The sequence below is a fragment of the Calonectris borealis genome, chromosome 18 (assembly GCF_964195595.1).
Source record: "Calonectris borealis chromosome 18, bCalBor7.hap1.2, whole genome shotgun sequence".
NCBI classification, from domain to species: Eukaryota; Metazoa; Chordata; class Aves; order Procellariiformes; family Procellariidae; genus Calonectris; species Calonectris borealis.
In genome coordinates, this window is record NC_134329.1 from 5121297 (window position 1) to 5141307 (window position 20011).

General features: G+C 53.9%; 1 protein-coding gene across 1 annotated transcript; it reads left to right on the forward strand.

Moving 5' to 3' along the window:
* The first annotated feature begins 2455 nt into the window (after positions 1-2455).
* On the forward strand, positions 2456-7929 carry LOC142090380 (carboxy-terminal kinesin 2-like). Its single transcript, XM_075168161.1, has 5 exons — positions 2456-2515; positions 4855-5014; positions 6251-6390; positions 6613-6688; positions 7838-7929. Exons 1-5 carry the CDS (start codon positions 2456-2458, stop codon positions 7876-7878), a joined length of 477 nt encoding a protein of 158 aa, XP_075024262.1. The 3' UTR covers positions 7879-7929.
* The last annotated feature ends 12082 nt before the right edge of the window (positions 7930-20011 follow it).

Sequence of the window (20011 nt, forward strand, 5' to 3'; positions counted from 1 at the left end):
CCGTAGGGTTGCGCTAGGGGTCTGGGGGCGTTATGTATTTTTGCTGTTGGAAGACGGAATAGAGCGTGTGCCTGTTAAATCTAACGATGGTCGAAGGTTGGGAGGGACCCTGAGCAGGTTTGGTGGCACAACTGCAGTTTTCAAAGATCTCGACCGTTTGGAGAAACGGCCTGGAAAAAAGGATTCCTCTTTTGCAGCGAGTTCGCGAGGACAGACGGGTTGCCGTACTCTTTAACAAAAATACTCAACTTGGGACGTATAGGGTGAGGAAATCGCGGCTCTACTTAGGCTTGAGAAAACGTACGTAGGTGTCTGTGCCTGTCACCTGCGCGTCTCTAGGCAAGTGAGTTCTAGCGAAACTAAAGCTGCCCATGAGCCAAAAAAAAAGGCACGGTTGTCTAAAACATGCATAAGCTCTAGTGGCCTGTCTCAACAACTGCACCAAAGATGATGCAAAATACTTTCTCCTCCACTCAGTTGTAGTCTTCACAGAAAAGGAAGCTTTGTGCTAAACGTTTTTTGGTTTGGTTTTTTTTTTTTTTTGCCTTTCCTCTCAGCAGAATGTCAACTGCCGTGAAAGTACGAGACGGATGGAAAGGATCCATAGTGGTCTGCAAGTACAAGGTATGCCTGTGATATGTGTCTGCATTTTTCCTAAGGTGCTTGTAGTGTGGACTTTACAGTTAACATGAAGAATGTGGCAGCTCTCCTTCTATCTGATTTTTTAACATGAAATATTTTAACACAAATACTAAAAATAAAGGTCTGTTCTGGAGCGTGGTACGCCTATTCAAGGCTTGCTTTCCTTCGTCTATTTTCTCTTCCTGAAAGCAGAGTCTTCTGTTTCTGTGTGCTTGCTATTAAAGGGTGCTGTGAAAATAATGTTGGACTAGAAGAGGAACCGTTTGTAAGAGTTCGGATGTTCGGGAGAAACAGGCTTTGTTTTCACGATAAAAGCTTTATGCTTTTTCAGTCAGTCAGTGTTTAAAATACCTTACAGGAGCACTCGAAAACCTTACTGAGATACTAGCATCTGTGCTAAAAGCAATCAAGGTCAAAGAAGAGGCGTGGACAACACGGGACAAATCGGCGTCGCTTCGGTGTGTTTTCCAGGCTTTCCCGAGAAGCGGTAGCAGCCTTGTAACTAGCGACAGAGAGTCCTGATGTGTTTTCGGTGAGTTACTGATTCTCTAATGTCCTTTTTCCTAACCTGCAGCGCGTAATTTTGACTTCGGTTGGAAAGAGATTTTCCAGAATGGAAATCTTTTTCATTCAAAGGAGTTGCCTTTTACAAACTTCCCATCAGAATGGATGTTCAGAGATGACGTGCTTGGCAGTAGAAGTCATCCGCAAGGAGACTTTTCACTCTCTCTGGAAAAAAAAAAGGAGTTAAGTCGATTTCCTTGCAAGGACCCAAGCGCAGCACATCTACCAATAGTCGGGTGTAACGGTCGAGAGATCGTAAAGACGCGTTCCTCCGCACGCTTGGGTACAGCCAACAGCGTTAGCAAACCTGCCGGTCCTTTTTGGTAGCCTTATGTATTGCAGCACCGGGGATTTGATATTCCCCACCGCTCGCTCCCCGCCCCACGAAGTGATTGGCTGCGGAGGGTATTTCAGTGGGGCGGGGGGCGGTCCTGCAGGCCCCGGGGAGCGGTACTGGGGGGCTCCAGGCAGGGGAGGGGCTGTGAGCATGTGGGGAGTGGGGCTGGGGGGGCGTGAGGGCTGTGTGCCCTAGAGGGGCTGGGCAGTGGGGTCGGGGGGAGCTGTGTGCATTAGGGGGCCGGGGAGTGGGCCTGGGGCAGGATGCAGGCCCCTGGGCGGGGTGTTTTTGTGGGTCAGGGGCAGTTTGTGGAGGGTGTTCGTGTGAGGGAGGGACAGTTTGGGGGTGTCCGAGGGGCGAGGGGGCTGTTGAAGGGGCAGTTTGTGTGTGGGGGGTGTTCGTGAGGGGAGCGGTGCAGTTTGGGGGTGGATGTGGGGGGGGAAAGGGTAGTTAGTGAGGGGGAGGTGAAGTTTACGGGTGACCGGGGCGGGGGAGGGGCCGTTTAGGAGGGGGAGGGGCGGCTGGGGGAATCCACGTGGGTGCGGGCAGTTGGCGGGGGTTGGCGTGGCGGAGGGGCCGTATTTTGTGGGTGGCTGGTGGGGAGGAGGAGCCGTGCTGGCCGCGCGCCTGGCATAGTTTGGGGGCGTGGTGTGGGGAAAGGGGGCAGGGCTTCAGCGCCACCTGCGTGGAGCGGGACTACAGGTCCTTCGGGGGGGGCGTGACTTTGGGTGTTTGGGGCGGGGTTACGAGGTGGGGGCGTGGCTTGGGGTGCTCGGGGCGGGCCTGCGGGCAGGTGGTGTGGCTTCGGGCGCTGCCTGCATCCCTTGCAGTAGCTTTGGGTGGGCGGGAGTAGATGTTTTGGGGGGTTTTGGGGAGCTGCTCATCTCCTCCGCAGTAGCTCCCCTGGGCAGCATGGCAGAGGGCTGGCAGGACTGCCCCGTCCTGGGACTGGGCTGGAAGTGGCAGAAGGTTGTATGGAAATCTGGGACCTCGTGTGGGCGCACTGATACCTACTACAAGAGGTACTGCTCCCCCACCCACACTCATCCCCCCTGAATGCCTGCATTCCTCCAACCCTTCCCCCATACCCCTCGTCCCTCCCCAGCCTAAGATTTTTACCCCCTCAACCCTAAACAGGACCCAGAGATCCTCCCCACAAGCTGGCTTTGGGAGTGGGGCTGGCTCTAGCCACACCCCTTTCAGGTCTAGAGCCCGCCTCCTGGGTCTAAGCCCTGCCCCCTGCCAGGTTTGGGGCTCCCCTCTAAGCTTGGACCCCCCCGGGGGGTTTCACAACCCCCCAGGAGCGATTTCAGGGCCTCCCCAGGAGCTTCTCCCCTCGCCTTTTTGAGCCACCCTGGGGCCGTTTTGGGGTCCCCTCACTTCCAGGGATACCCCCCCTTTCCACCAGTGGCCCCTAAATCTCTGCTGCCTGTTTCAAGGCCCCCCCCCTCCTAGACTGTTTGGGTCCTGACGGGGGCATTTTGGGGGCCCCTGGGGTACGTTGAGCCCCCCAGGTTTTTGGGGGATTCCCCATGGATTTCATTCTCCCCACCTCATTTCCACTTGTCCTTCCCACTGCTTCTGCTTGGATTTTGGCATCCCCTCCTGATCCCCAAGGTTTTGGGGACCCCTCCATCTCCCCTCCTCGATTTTTACCTCCTACTGCCCCATTCCTGCTCCTGCCTCCTGCTCTTTTCCCTTGAATTTTGGGGGTCCCACCATGGGTCAGTGATGCCCTCCAGGTTTTTGGGGGACACCCTGGGGTTTTGCTGCTCCCCCCCTCCCCCCCCAGTTTTGGGGGACCCTGACCACTTCCTCCCCCCTTGATTTCATGCTCCACGCTGCCCCATTTCCACTCCTCCATCCCACTGCTTCTCTTTGGCTTTCCGGTTTCCCTCAGGGGGCAGCGACCCCCGCTGGGGTTTTGGGGACCCCCCTGGGGTTTTGATGTTGCTCCTAGTTTCAAGGATTCCCCCCATCTCTTCCCCACGTTGATTTTACTCCTCCCGTCCCATTTTTGCTCCTCTTCCCCAACTGCTTCCCCTTGGTTTTTGGGGTCCCTGGGGTTTTGGGGACCTCCCAGTTTTGGGGACACACCCTATGTTCTTCTGCCCATTAATTTCACTCCCCACTGCTGCTATTCCCTCTTGACGTTTGGGGTCCCCCATGAGCCCCCCCCCGGGATTTGGGGTTTTCCACCCTGCCAGGGCTGTTTTTTGCCCCTGCCCCTTCAACCAGGGCTGGTTTTCTCCCCCATCAAGGCTGATTTTCCACCCTGTTGGGGTTGCTTTTCTCCCCCTGCCATTACGCGGGCTCATTTTCTCCCCCCTTCCCCCCCCCCCCCCCGGTTCAGTTTTTGCCCTATGCTACATCCGGGGCTGGTTTCCCCCCCTACTGGGGATGTTTTTTACCTCCCCCACTGCAACTGCTGCTGTTTCCCTCCTGGCAGGCGCAGCTGAAGCTGGCGGAGGAGACGGTGCAGCGGCAGGCAGCACAGGCAGCCAAGCTGTGGGCGCAGGCAGCTGCCCAGGAGTAGCGGCTGGGGCAGCAGGAGGAACAGCTCCATGGCCTGGAGATGGAGCCGCGACATCTCCATAACCTTGTCCAGGAGCTCAAGGTGAAGCCCAGGGGGGGTTTGGGTGGGGAACGAACCATGTGAATTCCCTCCTTGTACCACTAAAATAACAGTGTTTCTCCTTCCTCAGGGCAACATCTGTGTCTTCTGTCATGTGTGGCTGGTGCTGCCCGAGGAGGAGGAGCAGCAGAAGGGCCTGGAGCATCTCTACTCCCCCCCAAGGACAACAAGGTGCTGGTGCTCTCCAAGGCAGGGGAGGTGAGTCGCTTTGGGGTGTCTCCCTGTCGCTTACCCCTATTTTGAGGGGCTGAGGGTGTCTCTGCTGCTAACGAACGCCTCAGCTGTCCTTAGTCCCCCTCTGATGGGCTCAATGAGATTTTTTAGGACAAACGGGGGGTTTTAGCTGCTCCCACTCGCCCCGGGGGGGGGGGGTGAGGACAGAGTTGGGGACCCCCCAAAACCTCCTTTTACACCCTCCAAGTCTCATGTGGGACACGAGCAGCGAGGCAATGTCTTGGATCCCGAAACCAGGGGCGTGACCCTATGCGTAGTGCAGCAGGTCTTCAAGGGAGCCTGGGAGCTGGCAGAAAAAGGCTGGAAAGTGAGTTTTTAAAAACAAAACAAAACAAAACAAAAAACCATGAACAAAAAAACCACCAAACCAAAACCAAAGCGCTAACTCCATTTTGGGGGCATTTCTGTTTTTTTTGGGGCTTGGTGTGATGCTGGTGGGCAGTATGCTTTCACCGCCAGCTTCCTGGAGATCTACAACAAATTTCTGTGGGATCTGCTAGCCGGCCGGCTGAAGCGCAGGGCCAAGCTGGAGATCCGGCAGGCCGACGAGGAGGTGCATGTCCCTAACCTGTGCTGCATCCCAGTCGCCTCCGAGGAGTGGGGTAGGGGGACCCTGATTCCCCCCTTTAAAGCTCAGATTGGCTGTGTGGGTGGTTTTGGGGGGTAACAGGCTGGCTGTGTCCCCCCGCAAGGTGCTGGGGCTGCTGCAGATGGCAGCCGCCAACCACTCGGTGGCCCGGACAGCCCTGAACGACGGCTCATCCTGCAGCCATGGCGTTTTCTAGCTCTCCATCCAGGGCTCCAACACTGCCCGGGACCTGTGCTGCGCCTGTGAGTGGGGGCGTGGGACCATTTATGGGGGGCCACCCTTTAGAGGCTGTGGTTTGGGGTGAGCCTTTAGGGGTCACTGCTTTGTGGACACTAGTTTGGGGTGGGCCTTTAGGGGCCGCTGGTTCAGGGGCACCCTTTATGGAAGAGCTTTTAGGAGCCACCCATTAGGAGCTCCTAGTTTGGGGTGAGTCTTTAGGGGCCGCTGCTTTGGGGCCACCTGGTTTGGTGTGAGCCTTGGCGGGGGCCACCCTTTAGGGGCCACTGGTTTGGGGTGAGCTTTTACGGTAGGGACCACCTGATTTGGGGCGAGCCTTTAGGGGCCACTGGTTTGGGGCCATGGGTTCAGGGCCAGCAGTTTGGGGTGAGCCCTTTTGGGCCCCTCGTTTAGGGCCATGGGTTTGGGGTCACTGGTTTGGGGTGAGCCCTTTTTGGGTTCTTCCTCTTGGGGTGAGCCTTTTAGGGGCTTCGCTTTCAAGGCCACGGGTTTGGGGTGAACCTTTTGGGGCCATGGGTTCAGGGCCCCCCTTTTGGGGCCACCAGTTTGGGGCAAGCCTTTTCAGGGTCATGAGTTTGTGGTCAGTCGTTTGGGGTGAGCCCTTTTTGAGACCCCTCTTTCTGGAGTGAGCCGTTTTGGGGCCCTGCGTTTGGGGCCCCAAATTTGGGGTAAGCCCTTTTGGGGTCCCCCTTCTCGGACCACTGGTTTGGGGCCACTGGTTTGGGGTGAGCACTTTTTGGGGCCCACGGGTTTGGGGCCACTAGTTGGGGTGAGCCTTTGGGGGGGCCCACCTTTCAGTGCCTTGGGTTTAGGGTGAGTCTTCTTGGGGTTTCTCTTTTGGGGCCACCAGTTTGGGGTGAGCCCTTTTGGGGTCCCACTTTCTGGGTCACAGGTTTGGCGTCACCAGTTTAGGGTCAGTCTTTTTGGGGCCCCCTTTTTTGGACCCACAGGTTTGGGGTGAGCCCTTTTTGGGCCCCCCTGTTTTTGGGGTGACCCTCCTCTCCCCCCACAGCTGTGCTGAGCCTGGTGGACTTGGCAGGCAGCGAACAGCTGGACGAGTTGCTGTTGGGTGGGGAGCAGCCGCACCAGTCGCAGGCCATCAATGCCAGCTTCTCCACCCTGGGGCAAGTCATCGTGGCCCTTGCCAAAAAGGTACAGGGAGGCCCCTGGGTTTGTGGGGGTCCTCAGGGCCCTCCCCTTAACTGCCAGGGTCCCCGCAGGAGCCCCCCGTCCCCTATTGCAACAGCAGGCTGACCTGCCTCCTGCAGAACTGCCTGGGGGGCTTTGCCAAGATGTGATTGAAGGGCTTGTGGGGGTATTTTGGGGGGCTGGGAGTTTTGGGGGACCCCACTGACACCCCGATGTATCCTCAAGATTGGTGTTAGTGAATCTCGCTCCCCTGGAGGAGAAGTTCACCGAGTCCTTCACCTCCCTGCGCTTTGCAAGCAAGGTGGGGGGGACGGGGGCTGGTTTGGGGGTGGGAGGTGGGCTGGTTTTGGGGGAGGGGGCAGGTTTTGGGTGGCTTTGGGAATGATTTGGGAAGGGGGAGATAGAAAATTTTGGAGGGGAGGTTTGGGGGACATAAAGATGGTTTTGGGGGGTGGGGGTGATTTGGGAAGGGGGAGATGGGAAGTTTGGGGGGTGAGATGGTTTTGGGGGGCAGGGGAGCATTTGGGGGAGCATAGGAGGGTTTAGAGGGATGGGGGCCAGTTTTGGGGGCAGATGGGGGTGATCTGGCAAGGGGGATATGGGAAGTTTGGGAGGACTGGGGCAGTTTTGGGGGATGGGGATGATTTGGGGGCGCACAGTTAGAGGAGGGGGAGATTGTTTGGTGGGTCAGGGGGCAGGTGGGTGTGATGGTTTGGGAGGCTGGGGGTCTGTTTTGGGGGGACCGGTTGGGGGGGACAGGGGTAGGATTTGGGGTGGTGGTTGGGGGGATTTTGGGGGGTCTGTGGGCGGTTCTGGGGGTCCAAAGTTCCCTCCCACTCCCCTCTCCACCGCTGAGCGAATGCGTGGTGGGCATGGCCCATGCCAACTGGAGGTAGCCCCTTGCTCCCCTGGCAGCAAAATCCATAGGGCGAGCCTCTTCCCTTTGTACATCTACTGTCTATAAGCCCCGCCGGCACCTATAGCGGCACCTATTTTTTTTTTTTTTTAAGGATTTGATGTTTTTCTCAGTATATATTAGGGCTCCAACCCTGAGGATTCATAATAAACCTCAGAATTGGTTTTTGATATGGGTAATAATTAATAAAAAAAAAACTTAGTAGAGGCAAAATAAACAGTTAAAAGGGATAAAATAAATAGTTAATTTAAATTCTGGTTGTTTTGGGTCACGCCTTGCCGTGGTCCTTCCCATTTTGGGTGGAAAATGGTAATATTTAATTCTTATATTTCTAAGTTCAGGCGGGAGGACAGCGGAGTAGGGGCACAGGAGCCGCAATTGAATGCCCCGATAAAGATATGTTGAATTTTGCTTAAAAAAAAAGCAAATTTTTTTTTACGATCACAATTCATGTGTGTTTTATACCCATCTGGGGTGTTTTATTGTCGATATTGATTATGTATCACACTGAGGACTCGTCGACTTTTAATTAAGGTATGACGAGTACTGTTTCTTCACCAAATCGTCGCAAATGACCCCAAGCCTGCCAGGATTTCTCTGCTTTCGGCCTCAAAATCTGGGTTATAGGGAAAAAGGAGTAATATGTGAGTAAATATACACATAAATATACCCTAATAAATACATATATGCACATTCAATTACTCTTTTACTCTTGTTGTTTTGCAATATCGCATTGTGTCCAAATTTATTATATCTGGTGCCTTTTCGACCGTTACCTGTTTTTTATTTTATTTTTGCCCCAACTTGAGCAGCTTTTGATCCTTTTTTTCCCCCCATATTTCCCTTGTGAATTTAGGGGGGTTTAGGGAATTGGTGTGGCTTGGGTATCAGGGAACCACTGGCATTAAGCTGTACCCACACTCTTCCTGCTCCCCTGGAGGAACAGTCTCCTCCAACGGGCTTGATTTCTTTTTAATTTATTGTTTCTTGTGAAAGACTCAAGGAAAATGGGTTTTCTTTTAGTCCTATTTAATGATTTTATGGGTGGGTTAAGGGCGACAGCGAGCCCAGCACTTCCCCAGACCCTGTGCTGCCTTGTTTTGATCAATATAGTATTAATTATGATTAATAATTTGCCCTCATGCCTCTGGAAACTGGCACCGGTAAAGTCGAAATACGCTCCCCGCTTTCACCTCGAGCCCCTGCAGCCTCCCTGCCCGGCGGCATCATCGTGCTGGACAATGAGGACGAGGGGGTCTGCGAGCCTCCACCCGGCACCTCCGGAGGATGCCACCTCGGGGTCTCTGTTCCCCCTCCATCATCTCCATGTTGCTCCCTGGGTGTCTTTATCCCCCTTGGTGTCTCAGTGCCACCTCGGTGTCTGTGTGTCCCCTCGGTCTTTCCATGTCACCTTGACATTGCTGTCTGATCTCAGCATCTCCTTGTTCTCCTGCAGTATCTCCATGTCTGCCTTGGTGTCCCCATACCACCTTGGTGTCTCTGTCTCCCCTTGATGTCTCTGTCCCCCTCAATCGTCTCCATGACCCCCCTTGGGTGTCTCCGTCCCCCCCAGTGTCACTGTGCCACCTTGGCATCTCTGTCCCTCCTCCGGCATCTCTGTGTCCCCGCTTGGCATCCCCATTGGCGTCCCCCTTGATGTCTCACCTCGGCATCTCCCTTGATGTCTCGTCTCGGCATATCCACGTCCCCCCTTGGTGTCCCTGTGCCACCTCAGCGTCTCCATCTCTCTGTGTCTCTGTTTTCGCTCCATTATCTACATGTCCCTGCTGGGTGTCCACATGCCACCTTGGTGTCTCCATCCCCCCTCAGCCTTTCTCTGTTCCCCCCTCCCTCACCTCCCTGTTGCCCCTGGTGTCTCTGTCCCTCTCCATCATCTCCGTGTTCCCCTTGCATCACATCTGTGTTCCCCCAAGGTGTCCCCGTGCCAGCTCAGCGTCTCCATCCTACCTGGTTGACTTTGTTCCTGCTCCATCACCTCCCTGTACCCCCTGGGTGTCCCTGTCCCCCCTCCATCACCTCCGTGTCCCCACTGGTTGTCTCCGTCCCCTCTCCATGACCTCTGGGTGTCTTCTGGGTGTCTCTGTCCCCCCTGCATCATCTCCATGTTACCCCTGGGTGTCCCTGTCCCCTCCTTTGTCACTTCCATGCTCCACCTGGGTGTCCCTGTGCCGCCTTGGTGTCTCCATCTCCCCTGGGTGTCTCTGTCCCCCCTCCATCACCTGTGTGTCCCCCTTGGTGTCCCCATGCCACCTCAGTGTTTCCGTTCCTCCTCCTCACCTCCCTGTTGCTCTGGGTGTCCCTGCGCCGCCTTGGGTGTCTCTGTTCTCCCTCTATCATATCTCTGTCCCCCCTTGGGTGTCTCTGCCCCCCCTCCATGATCTCCACATCCCCCCTGGTTGTCACTGTCTCCCCTCCATCACCTCTCTGTCCCCCCCCCGGGTCCCTCTATTCCTCCTCCATCTCCTCTCTGTCCCCCATGGATTTCCCTGTGCCACCTTGGCATCTCCCTCTCTCCTGGATGTCTCTGTCCCCGCTCCAGCACTTTGGTGTTCTTTTCAGTGTCCCTGTGTCCCCCTCCATCGTCTCTGTCCCCTCCTCGGTTGTCTCTGTCCTCCCTCCATCATTTCCACTTCCACCCTGAGTGTCTCCGTTCCCCCTCCATCACCTCCCTGTCCTCCCCCAAATGTCCCGGTGCCACCTCAAGGTCTCCCTCCCCCCCAACCCCTCTCCCTTTGCAGTTCCTGGAACTCTGCACCCGCCTGAAGGAGGAGCACCCCGACGTCATCCCCTTCCTCTGCGGCCATCACCAAACAGCCAGCCTGGATTTCACGTTCTCAGCTGAACTCGTCAAACTTCAGGAATTTTAATTTAGAAGCGTACGCACGATTACGTTCTAAAGAAGAGGGAACTTGAGGATACGTGATACCTGAATTGCCACAAACTGCGCCTGCAAGAAGGGTGCCTGCAGCAGCACCCGCATTGATGGGCCGGAAGCTTCTGCGTTCTGAAACAGCTGCACGTGACCTAAGACATCTCCATCTCTAAGTGCCACTCACATCTCCAGAGTTCACTCTCTTGTCATTAAATTTCTATCCCTTCTCAGAAGTTTTTATGAAAAATAAAGAATAGTCCAGTTCAAGACCTATTTTATTCCTATGATTTGGGTACTTATGAATGTTCCTTCGATAACGTGAATAAGGATTGCAAATGCGTATTGATGGTAATTATCGAATACAGAGTAATTAAAAATATTCAGATTAAAAGCGTAATTAAAATATATTCAGATAATTACTATAGCCAGAAACCACATCTGTATCCCAATTCACGTTTAAACTTTTTCCTTAATTTCAAATCATCTTGGTCTCTCTTGGACAAGGAACTACATCACATTTTCATTATAATCTAGAAAAATACTTATCATTGGGCTTTTATCATTAAATAGTTATCAATAAGACTGCAAGTCTGTCAAAGGCAATTTGCAATATGGTACACATTTTGCAAAAGCTGGGGGAGGGAACTTCAAGTGCTTAAATTGGATGTTTAAATCAGATAGAAAAAGGCAATTAAAAGTGTTCTGAAAATCATGGCCTCAAAAAAAAAAAAAAAACCAGCCTTCAGAATGGTTTCACTTTTATACTGTAAAGTGAATGTTTTCTGTCTTTTAACTAAAGATAGGATTCCTTTTCCACTGAATATTGCAGATGTCATGAGAAAGCAAACATAGACTTTATTCTTCAAATTGAATCACTCGGTACCAATTTTATTTCTCACACTGTGAGAGACGCCTCCCTGCTCCACGCTGCTGTCCGCCGGTAACGGCAATGCGGGCCTGCGGGGTGGTGCCGCCGCGCTCGTCGCTGCCTCCCGGTAAGGAAACGCCTGCCGCCCCACGTGCGCGCTGCCGGCGCGCGGTGGGCGCGCAAAGCGCCGAGCTGCAGCGCCGGTGCCGCCCCCGAGCACTCGCCGCCCGGCGGGTGCTTCCTGCTGCTGCCACCCCGTGGCCGAAATGCGGTACTGCAGCCCGGCATTCGGTCACCGGCTCGGGGCTCACCGGCTCGGGGCCCTCCGGCGCATGCGCTTTGCGGGGGAGCAGCATGGCGGCGCGCCGGGCGCGCTTCCCGGCGGCGGCGGGGCAGGGCCGAGGTCATCGGTGAGGTGAGCGAGTCCCCTCGGCGGATGGGGCGGTGTCTCCTGCCCGCTGGCCGCTCGGGGGTGGTGGGACGGGAAGCTTCAAACTGCCCGCTGCGGCAGGCTCCCGGTCTGCTGGAGCCCTGTAGGCCCAGGTCACCCCCAAGCCCAGTCGGCAAGCTGGCCTTTGATGCGTCTCCAGAAGTCCCTGCAGAAGGAGAGGATGCGGCCAGGGGCAAGCTACGGTACTATCGGTCGCTGCTTTTTCTTTCTCTCTTCCAGAGGCTGCACTGAGGATGCGGTTGTCTGTTCCTGCCTTGGGGATGCCGTTGATGGCACCCGCTTCAGGCTTGCGTGGGTTGTCTCTGCCCGGCCTCGCTTTCCTCGCAGCGTTGGGGCAAAAAGGGACAGGCGGAGCACTTACTGGATGTGGACAGGGGCTGCCGCGGCTGAAGCTGGAGAGGCCGGAGAAAGGTAAAGAAGATGATATCGAAGGCCACCTGGCTGGCCGCTGCCTCCCGCTGCAGGCGAGAGAGAGCTTGCCTCTCCAGGTGAGGAAGGATCCCTCTTCGTAGTCTGCAGCAGGCCAGGCTGCCAACACGGACCGCAGGGTCTGTATGCGTCACCAACGGCGCGGTACGGCCGCGTAGGGCACGAGCGAGCGAGGCTACTTGTGTAGAAAGCCTCGTCTCGTCAGAGCTGCGAGATACCCACGTATTCTTTTAGGTGGAGGACAGCAAAGCGACCGGAGTTACAGAAGAGGAAGGGAGGAGAGAAGGAGAAAGAAGCGTCTGAACTGTCAAATTCTCCCGGCAGCACCAAGAGCGAGAGCTGCGGTGAGTCCCAGGCGCTCAGGGCACTGTCTTCCCTCTTATGCATCCTGGGCCCTCCCGGCCCCTCCCCTGGTCCCCTCTGTTTCCCACGCTGCAGTGTTTTTCTTTGTTTTGTTCCCCTGTACCTCTTCCTCTATTCTTGTGTCCTGCTCCGTCTCCCTCTTTTTTTTCATTCTCTGTCTCTGTTCTGTAGCCCATCGCGGTTTTTTCCTTTTCTATCTCTTTGTCCTGATCTGCATTTGTTTCTTTTTTCCCCACAATTTCTCTGGTCTATTCTCTGGCTTTCTTTTGCTCTCTGCGCCTGTACGTGCAGCGCCGTGTCCCTGCCTTCCTTCCTCTATCTCTACTTTCCTGCCTCCCTATCTCTTTCTGTCCTTCTGTCTCTTTTTCTCTTCTTCGTCCTGTCTTTCCTTCCCCCTGCCCCCCCGCCTCTATCCTGCTGTTTGTCACTGGTTTTTCTTTCTCCCACTCTCTGCCTGGGTTTTGTCACTCTCACTCTCTTTCCTTCAACCTGTTTTTTCCTCTCTCTATTCGTCTGCCTCTAATGCTTCTTTCTCTATCTTTTAGTCCTGCTCTGTTCTGCTGCCCATCTCTGTCCAGTTCCCTTTCTGTTTTTTTTCCTCTCTTGGTTACTCTGCCTTTCTTCCTGTCCCTATTTTTTTTCTCTCTCTATTCCTCTGTCCTGCTCTGTGTTCCCTCCCTCTCACTCCCCCAGTGTCCTGGTAATATGCAGTCCTCCTGTGTGTTAGCGGACCTTCTCCCTGTTGATTTTTTCCTCTTGCTCTATTCCTCTGTCCTGCTCCCTAGAAGTATTTTTTAAATTCTCTGTATTTTTGTTCTTCGGCCCATCACTATTTTTTTGTTCTCCATCTCTCTGTCTCCTGCTCCCCATTCTCCTCTTTCTCTCTCTGTCATTCTTTTCTTTTCCCTGTACCTATGCTTTTCTGTATCCTTGCATCCCACTCCTTCCCTCCCTCTGTCTCCCTCTGTCACGCTGTCTCGCTCCCTATCGCTCTTTTTTTATTTCTACTCTTGTGACGTGTGTGTCCCCCAACCCTTCCTTTTATGTGTCCCGGTCTTTCTCTCTACATCCTTCTATCATTCTCCTTCTCTTGCTGTTCTTGCTCTTTTTCATTCTTTTTCTCTAACCTGCTGCCCATCACTATTTTTCCTCCTGCATCCCTTTGTCCTGCTCCCTGTACTTGTCAGTCTTTCCCTTTGTTCTGCCTCCAGTCTTTCTCTGTTTTCTCCATCTCTGTCCTTTTCCCTGTACCTTTTTCTGTGTGCTTCTCAGTTCTTCTCCCTCATCTTATTTTTCTCTTTCTGCCATCCCTCTCTTTTTCTCTGTGACCCTCTGTGCTGTTCCCTTTCTTTTCTTTCTCCAATTATCTGTTGCCTTACCTGTCCCTCTCTCTCTGTCTCTCTTCCTCTGTCCTGCACCCTGGCCCTATTATTTATTGCTTCACTTCTCTGTCCCGTTCTCTGTCTTTTTTCTCTTATCTCTTTGTCATCCATCCTCCCCCTATCTTTTTGTCTGTATATGTCCATACCACTGCCTGTTTGCATCGTTTCTCGCTATATACCCCTGCCCAGCATGATTCTCCTTTGTCCTGCTTCCTGGCCTTTTTTCTCAACCTGCAGCGCTGGTTTTTCTTTCTCCCTCTCTTTATCCTGATCTGTCTCTCTCTCTTTTGCCCTCAGTCCTTCTGGTGTGTTCACTATGTTTTTTCCTCTCTTTCTCTTTCCTTATTTCTGTCATTCAATTTTTCTCTCAAGTTGTCTGTTCTGCACCCTGCTCATAATTTTCTTCCTCTTTCCCTCCGTCCTACTCCTGCGTGTAGCGCGCGAGCGAGGCTACGCGTCTAGGAAGCTTTGTCTTGTAAGACCTGTGAGACACCCATGTATTCTCGTAGGTGGAGGACAGCCAAGCGACCGAAGTTACAGAAAAGGAAAGGAGGAGAGAAGGAGAAAGAAGCGTCTGAACTGTCAAATTCTCCCGGCAGCACCGAGAGCGAGAGCTGCAGTGAGTCCCGGTTCCTCCGCGCCCCTCCCCTGGTCCCCTCCCTTTCCCACGCTGCTGCAATTTTTTCTTTTTGCTCCCTTGTACCTCCTTTCTCCATCTCGCTCTGAGCGGCTCCCTGTTCCCATGTTTTAGGTCCTCCCTCTCTCTGCCCTGTAGCCTGTGGCTATTTTTTCCTTCTCTGTCTCTCTCTGTCTGGCTCCCGGCCACTATTTTTGCGTTCTTCCCTCTTTGACCTGTAGTTAGTGTGTGGGTATTGTTGCTGTCTCTGCCTCTCTCTGTCCAGCTCCCTGTCCCTCAGGCGCTTCTTTCCTTTCTCCGTCCCTCTCTGTTCGTCTCGCTGTCCCCACTTTTAAACTCTCCTCTCCTTTGCCCGGTAGCCCACTGCCGTTTTTTTCTTTCCCTGTCTCTGTCTGTCCCACTCCCTGTCTGTAATTTTTAATGCCTCCCTCTCTCTCTGGAAGTCTGTCAGGAGTTTTCCTCTTCTCAGTCTCTCTGTCCTGTTCCCTCTCCCTGTTTTTTAATTCCCTCCTCTCTGCCCTGTTACCCATCACCATTTTCATTTTCTCTGTCTCTCTCGGTCCGGCTCAAGATCCTGATTTTCTAAATTCCTCGCTTTCTGCCCTGTAGCCCGTCACTTTTGAAGTTCCCTTTCTCCACCTCTTTCCGTCCGGGTCCCGGCCCCTCTTTTGTACTTCCTCCCTCTGTACCCTGTGGCCTGTTGCCTTCTCCCTCTTTTTTCTCAGTCTCTCTCTCTGGCTCCCCACCCCTGTTTTTTCATTCCTCCCTCTCTGCCCTAGAGCCCATCGGTCTCTTTTCTTTCTCTGTCTCTCTCTTTCCAGTTCCCAGGACCTGTTTTTCAATTTTGTCCTTCCTGGCTCTGTGCCACGTTGCGATTTCATTTCTTTTGCCGTCTCTCCCTGTCCGGCTCCCGTCCAGGATTTTTTAATTTCTCCCTATCTGTCTTGTAGCCCATCGCTGTTTTTAATTTGTCTGTGTCTCTCTGTTCGGCTCCCTGTCTTTTTTTTTTTTTTTTTAGTTCATCCCTCTCTGTCCTGTACGTGTCGCTTGTTCAATTTTTGTTCCCCGACGTCTCTCTGTACATTGCTTCCGGTCCTGTTTTTTAAAAATTCCTCCCTGTCTGTCCTGTGGCCTATAGCGGTTTGTTCTTTCTCTGTCTCTCGTCATTCTGGCTCTCGGTCCCTATTTTTCAGTTTCTCCCTCTCGGCCCTGTAGCACAATGCTATTATTTGCCTTTCCTCGTCTCTCTCTGTCCGGCTCCCTGTCCCTGTTTTGTAATTCCTCCCTCTCTGCCCTGCAGCCCGTCACTATTTTTCCATTCTCTGTCCCGCTCCCTGTCCCGAGTTGTTAATCGCTCCCTGTCTGCCCTATAGCCTGTCGCATTTTTTTTTTCTTTCTCCATCACTCTCTGTCCGGCTCCCTGTCCCTACTTTTTAGTTCTTCCCTCGCTGCCCTGCGGCCTGTCGCTATCTTCTCTTTCTCTGTCTCTCTCTGTACGACTTCCGGTCCCTTCTTTTTTGAAATCCATCCCTCTCCGTCTTGGAGCCCATCACGGTATTTCCTTTCTCTGTCTCTCTCTGGTTGGCTCCTGCTCCCTATTTTTCAATTTCTTCTTTCTCCATCTCTCTCTCTGGCTCCCAATTTTTTAATTCCTCCTTCTCTTCCCTGTAGGCTGTCTGTTTTTTTTTTCCCTCTCTTTATCTCCCCCTCCACCTCTGGCTCTCCGTCCCTATGTTATAATTCCTCCCTCTCTGCCCCCTAGCTGTTGCTATACTTCCTGTGTGCATCACACCGCGTCCGGGTCCTCGTCCCTCTCTTTTAATTTTTCCCTCTTCTCCCTGTAGCCCGTCGCTATCATTTTCTTTCTGTTTGGCTCCGGATCCCTGTTTTTTCCTTCCTACCTCTCTCTGCCCTGTTGGCCCCTGGTTATTTTTTTTTTTCTCCTTCTTCCTCTGCCCGGCTCTGGCTCCCTATTTTTTCATTCCTCCCTCTCTGTTACGTAGTCCGTTGGTATTTTTTCTTTCTCTGGCTCTTTTTCTCTGGCTCCCTGTCCCAGTTCTTTGGTTTCTTCCTTCACGGCCCCGTAGCACATTGTGTTTCTATTTCTTTCTCCACCTCTTCTTTCCCAGCTCCCCGTCCCTCACTTTTAATGCCCCCCCGCTTCCTCCACCTCACTCTTTCTTGCTTCCCGTCCCTGTTTTTTAATTCCTCTCTCTCTGCCGTGTACCCTGTCGCGTCTTTCTTTTCTCCATCTCTCTATGTCTATCTCGCTGTGCCCCATTTTCAATTCTTCTTCTCTGCCCTGTACCCCGTCGCTATTTTTGCATTACTCTGTCTCTCTCTGTCTGGCTCCCTGTCCCTATTTATTAATACTTCACTCGTCTTCCTGCACCCACCGCTATTCCCTGCGATCTCCCTCTCTCTCTGTCTGGCTCCCTGTCCCCAGATTTTAATTCCTCCATCTGCCCCATGTAGCCTGTCTGGATTTTTTCCTTGGTCCCTCTCTGTGTCCGGCTCCCTCTCTCCGTGTTTTAGTTCCACATTCTCTGTCCCGTAGCCCCATGCTATTTGTCTTTCTCCATCTCTCTCTGTCCAACTCCCTACTGCTAGTTTTTATTTTTTCCCTATCCGTATTGTAGCCATCGCTGTTTTTTTTTTTCCTCTCTCCATGTCTCTCTGTCCAGCTCCCAGTCCCTGTTCTTTAATTCCTACCTCTTCCCTGTAGCCTGCTGCTGTTTTTTTCTATTCTACATTGATTTCTGTCTGGTCCCCTGTCCCTATTTATCAGTTCCTCTCTCTCTGCCCTGTGGCCTGTCACTTGTCCCCATTTTATTTCTGCCTCTCTCTCTCTCTGTCCAGCTCCCTGTTCATGGTTTTTGAATTCTTCCCTCTGTGCACTGTCAGCCGTCCAATCTTTTGCCTTTCTCCATCTCTCTCTGGCCAGCTCTCTGTCGCTATTCATTAATTCTGCCCTCTCTGCCTTGTAGCCTGTTGCTTTTGTCCTCTCTCCTTCTCACTATCTCTGGCTTCCCGATGACCCTATTTTAGAATTTCCCCCCTCTTCTTTCTGGACGTGTTGCTATTCTTCTTGCTCTCCAGCTGTTTTTTTTTTTCCAGCTCGCTGTTCCTAATTCTTAATTCTTCCCTCCCTGCTACGTAGCATGTAGCTGTGTGGTTTGTTTTGTGTTGTTCCCCCCATATGGCCCTTCCCTCCATCGTTCGCTGTGCTGGCTTCCTGTCCCTGTTTCATTCCTTCCTCTTTGCCCTGTTCTTATCGCTTTTTAATCTTTCTCCATGTGTCTCGGTCCGGCTTCCTGCCCATATTCTTTCCCTTCCTTCCTCCCTTTCTGTCGTGCTGCCCATCCCAGGTTTTTCCTGCATCTCCATCCTGCTCCCTGTCCTTCTTTGTCAGTCTCTGTCCTGCTCTGTCTCCCTCTTTTTGCTGCTTCCCTTCCTCTCTTCCTGCTGCTTCTTTCTCCACCTCTGTCGGGCTCCCTGTCCCCATCCTTCTCTCGCTGTCCCGTTCCCTTCCTCACGCTTTCTCGCTACACCCCCCGTCTAGCCTGCTGCAGCTTTTTTCTTCTCGTGTCCTGCGCCCTGCTCCACGTTTTTGGCAGCCTCCACCTCTGCCCAGCAGCCCATCGGTCCAGGAGCCAGCCGACCGACCGTCCGTTCCCCGCCGAACCAACAAGCGTGGCTCCGGGAACGACTGCCGAGGTGTCCCATGGGCTGGGGGAGCGTCGGGGGCCCCGAGCCCCGGAGCAGACTCGCTCCTGGGACTTGTTACGTGCGTGACTAAATAAACACTCGCCGTCTCCTTTGCCCTCACGGCGGCATTTGCACTCCCTTTGCACCGGGCGAGGGGCTGTGACAGAGCCCAGGGGAGCAGGTGACACGGAGTGGGGGTTGGCCGATGGCCTTCTGTTCCTGCTGGGCTCCAGCTGCGGGCCGGGGCTTGGAGGAGCCCCAGGTGCGGGCAGTGAGGCTGCTGGCGACGGCCCCTCCCTGTAAAGGGGTGGCTGCCGGGGGAGGGGCTGGTGCTCGTGCTGGTGCTGCCCTGCCCCGGCTGGCCGTGGAGGGGCCAGTGTGAATCACGGGAGGAGGAGCGCGGACGCCGGGCTGCGGCTACACCAGAGGCGAAGGTGAGCGGGGGCCGGGAAAAACCCGAGGAGGGCGGCGGTGCTTGTGGGGGGCCGGCGGGGTCCGTGTCGGAGGCACGGAGCGGCGGCGGCGGCACGGGTGCGAGGGTGCCAGCGGCGAGGACTGTCGGGAGCCGGGCGGAGGGGCGCGCCGTGTCGGAGTCGGTGGCGGAGTCTGCTCGGAGCCGCGCTTCGGAGCGCGGGGTTGCGCTGGGGTCTCCGGGTGCGTTGGCGGGGGAGGGAACGGTGTCCCCGCAGGGTCAGAAGGCAGGGAAGGCTGCCTCGCGGCATGCCGGGAGTTGTAGTCCTGGGGTGCGGGGCTTCTGGTCGGACATGTTTGCTCCCCGGAGCATGGCGGAAGGTGTAGTCTTCCGGCACTTGGCTTCTGGGCGGCCATGCTGTGTTTGCCAGTGCATGCCGGGAGGTGTAGTTTTTGCGGACTTGGCTGCCCGGCAGCCGCCTTGCTCTCGAGCGCGTGCGGCGCGGCGTTGTCGTTGCTACCGCCGCGGCCCCCGTGGCGCAGCACGATGTGTAGTTGTGTTGCCGGTTTCTTGTGTTTTTCTGTGGGCTTCCAGCTGCGGCCGCTCCCCGACAAGCGGTGCAGCCGCCTGTCACGAGCGCATGCGCGGTGGCGCGCCGCTCAGCGTCTGAATAGCGATACTGCCCGTTTTTCCCTTTCCATCTCTTTGTCCTGATCTGCACCTGTTTCTTTTTTCCCGTGCAATTTCTCTGGCCTGTTTCCTGGCTTTCTTTTCTTTCTGCGCCTGTACGTGCTTCTCTGTGTCCCTGCCTTCCTGTCTCTCTCCTTCGTTCCTTTTCTTTCTATCCCTTTGTTTTGCTCACTGTTGCTGTTTTTTTTAATTCTGTTTCTCATTGTCCCTGTCCTCCTTCCTGTTCATCTCTTACTCTTTGTGACCCCTTGTGCTGCTCTCTTTCCCTCTTATTTTATTGCCCTACCTGTCTATCCCTGTTTTTTCTCGTGTCCCCCGTCCCTTTCTCTTTCGCGGTATCCCACTTTGTGGCTCCCTGTCTTCATCTGTTTTCTATATCCCTCTGTCCTTCCTTCTTTCTTTCCTTGTCCCTCTGGCCTACTACCCATCACTGCTTTCTCTTTCTTTCTCCATCTCTCTGTCTCGGTCCTGTTGCACTCCTCCTCTCTCTGTCTCTAATGGTTCTTTCTCCATCTCTTGCCCCCGCTCCCTGTCCTTTCTCTCTTATTCTCTCTGTTCTCCATCCTCCCCCTAACTTTTTGTTTGTATATCTCCTTACCACTGCTCGTCCGTCGTTTCTTGCTATATCCCCCTGCCCAGCTTGCTGTCCCATTATTCCCCTTTGTTCTGCTCCCTGGCCTTTTTGTCATCCTGCAGCCCAGCGCCAGTTTTTCATTCTCCTTCTCTTTGTCCTGATATGTTTGTCTCTTTTTCCCCCCTCAGTTCCTCTGGTTTGTTTCTTAACTTTTTTCCTCTCTCTCTCTCTCCTTCCTTATTTCTTTCATTCCATTTCTCTCTCGATCCATCTGTTCTGCTCCGCGCTTATAATTTTCTCT

Excerpts from the sequence above, each read along its gene's own strand:
- LOC142090380 (XM_075168161.1), top strand. The coding sequence starts at position 2,456 with ATGGCAGAGGGCTGGCAGGACTGCCCCGTCCTGGGACTGGGCTGGAAG. Across the intron at positions 5,015-6,250 it reads AGTCGCCTCCGAGGAGTGGG|CTGTGCTGAGCCTGGTGGAC; the intron begins GTAGGGGGACCC and ends CTCCCCCCACAG. Across the intron at positions 6,391-6,612 it reads TCGTGGCCCTTGCCAAAAAG|ATTGGTGTTAGTGAATCTCG; the intron begins GTACAGGGAGGC and ends TGTATCCTCAAG.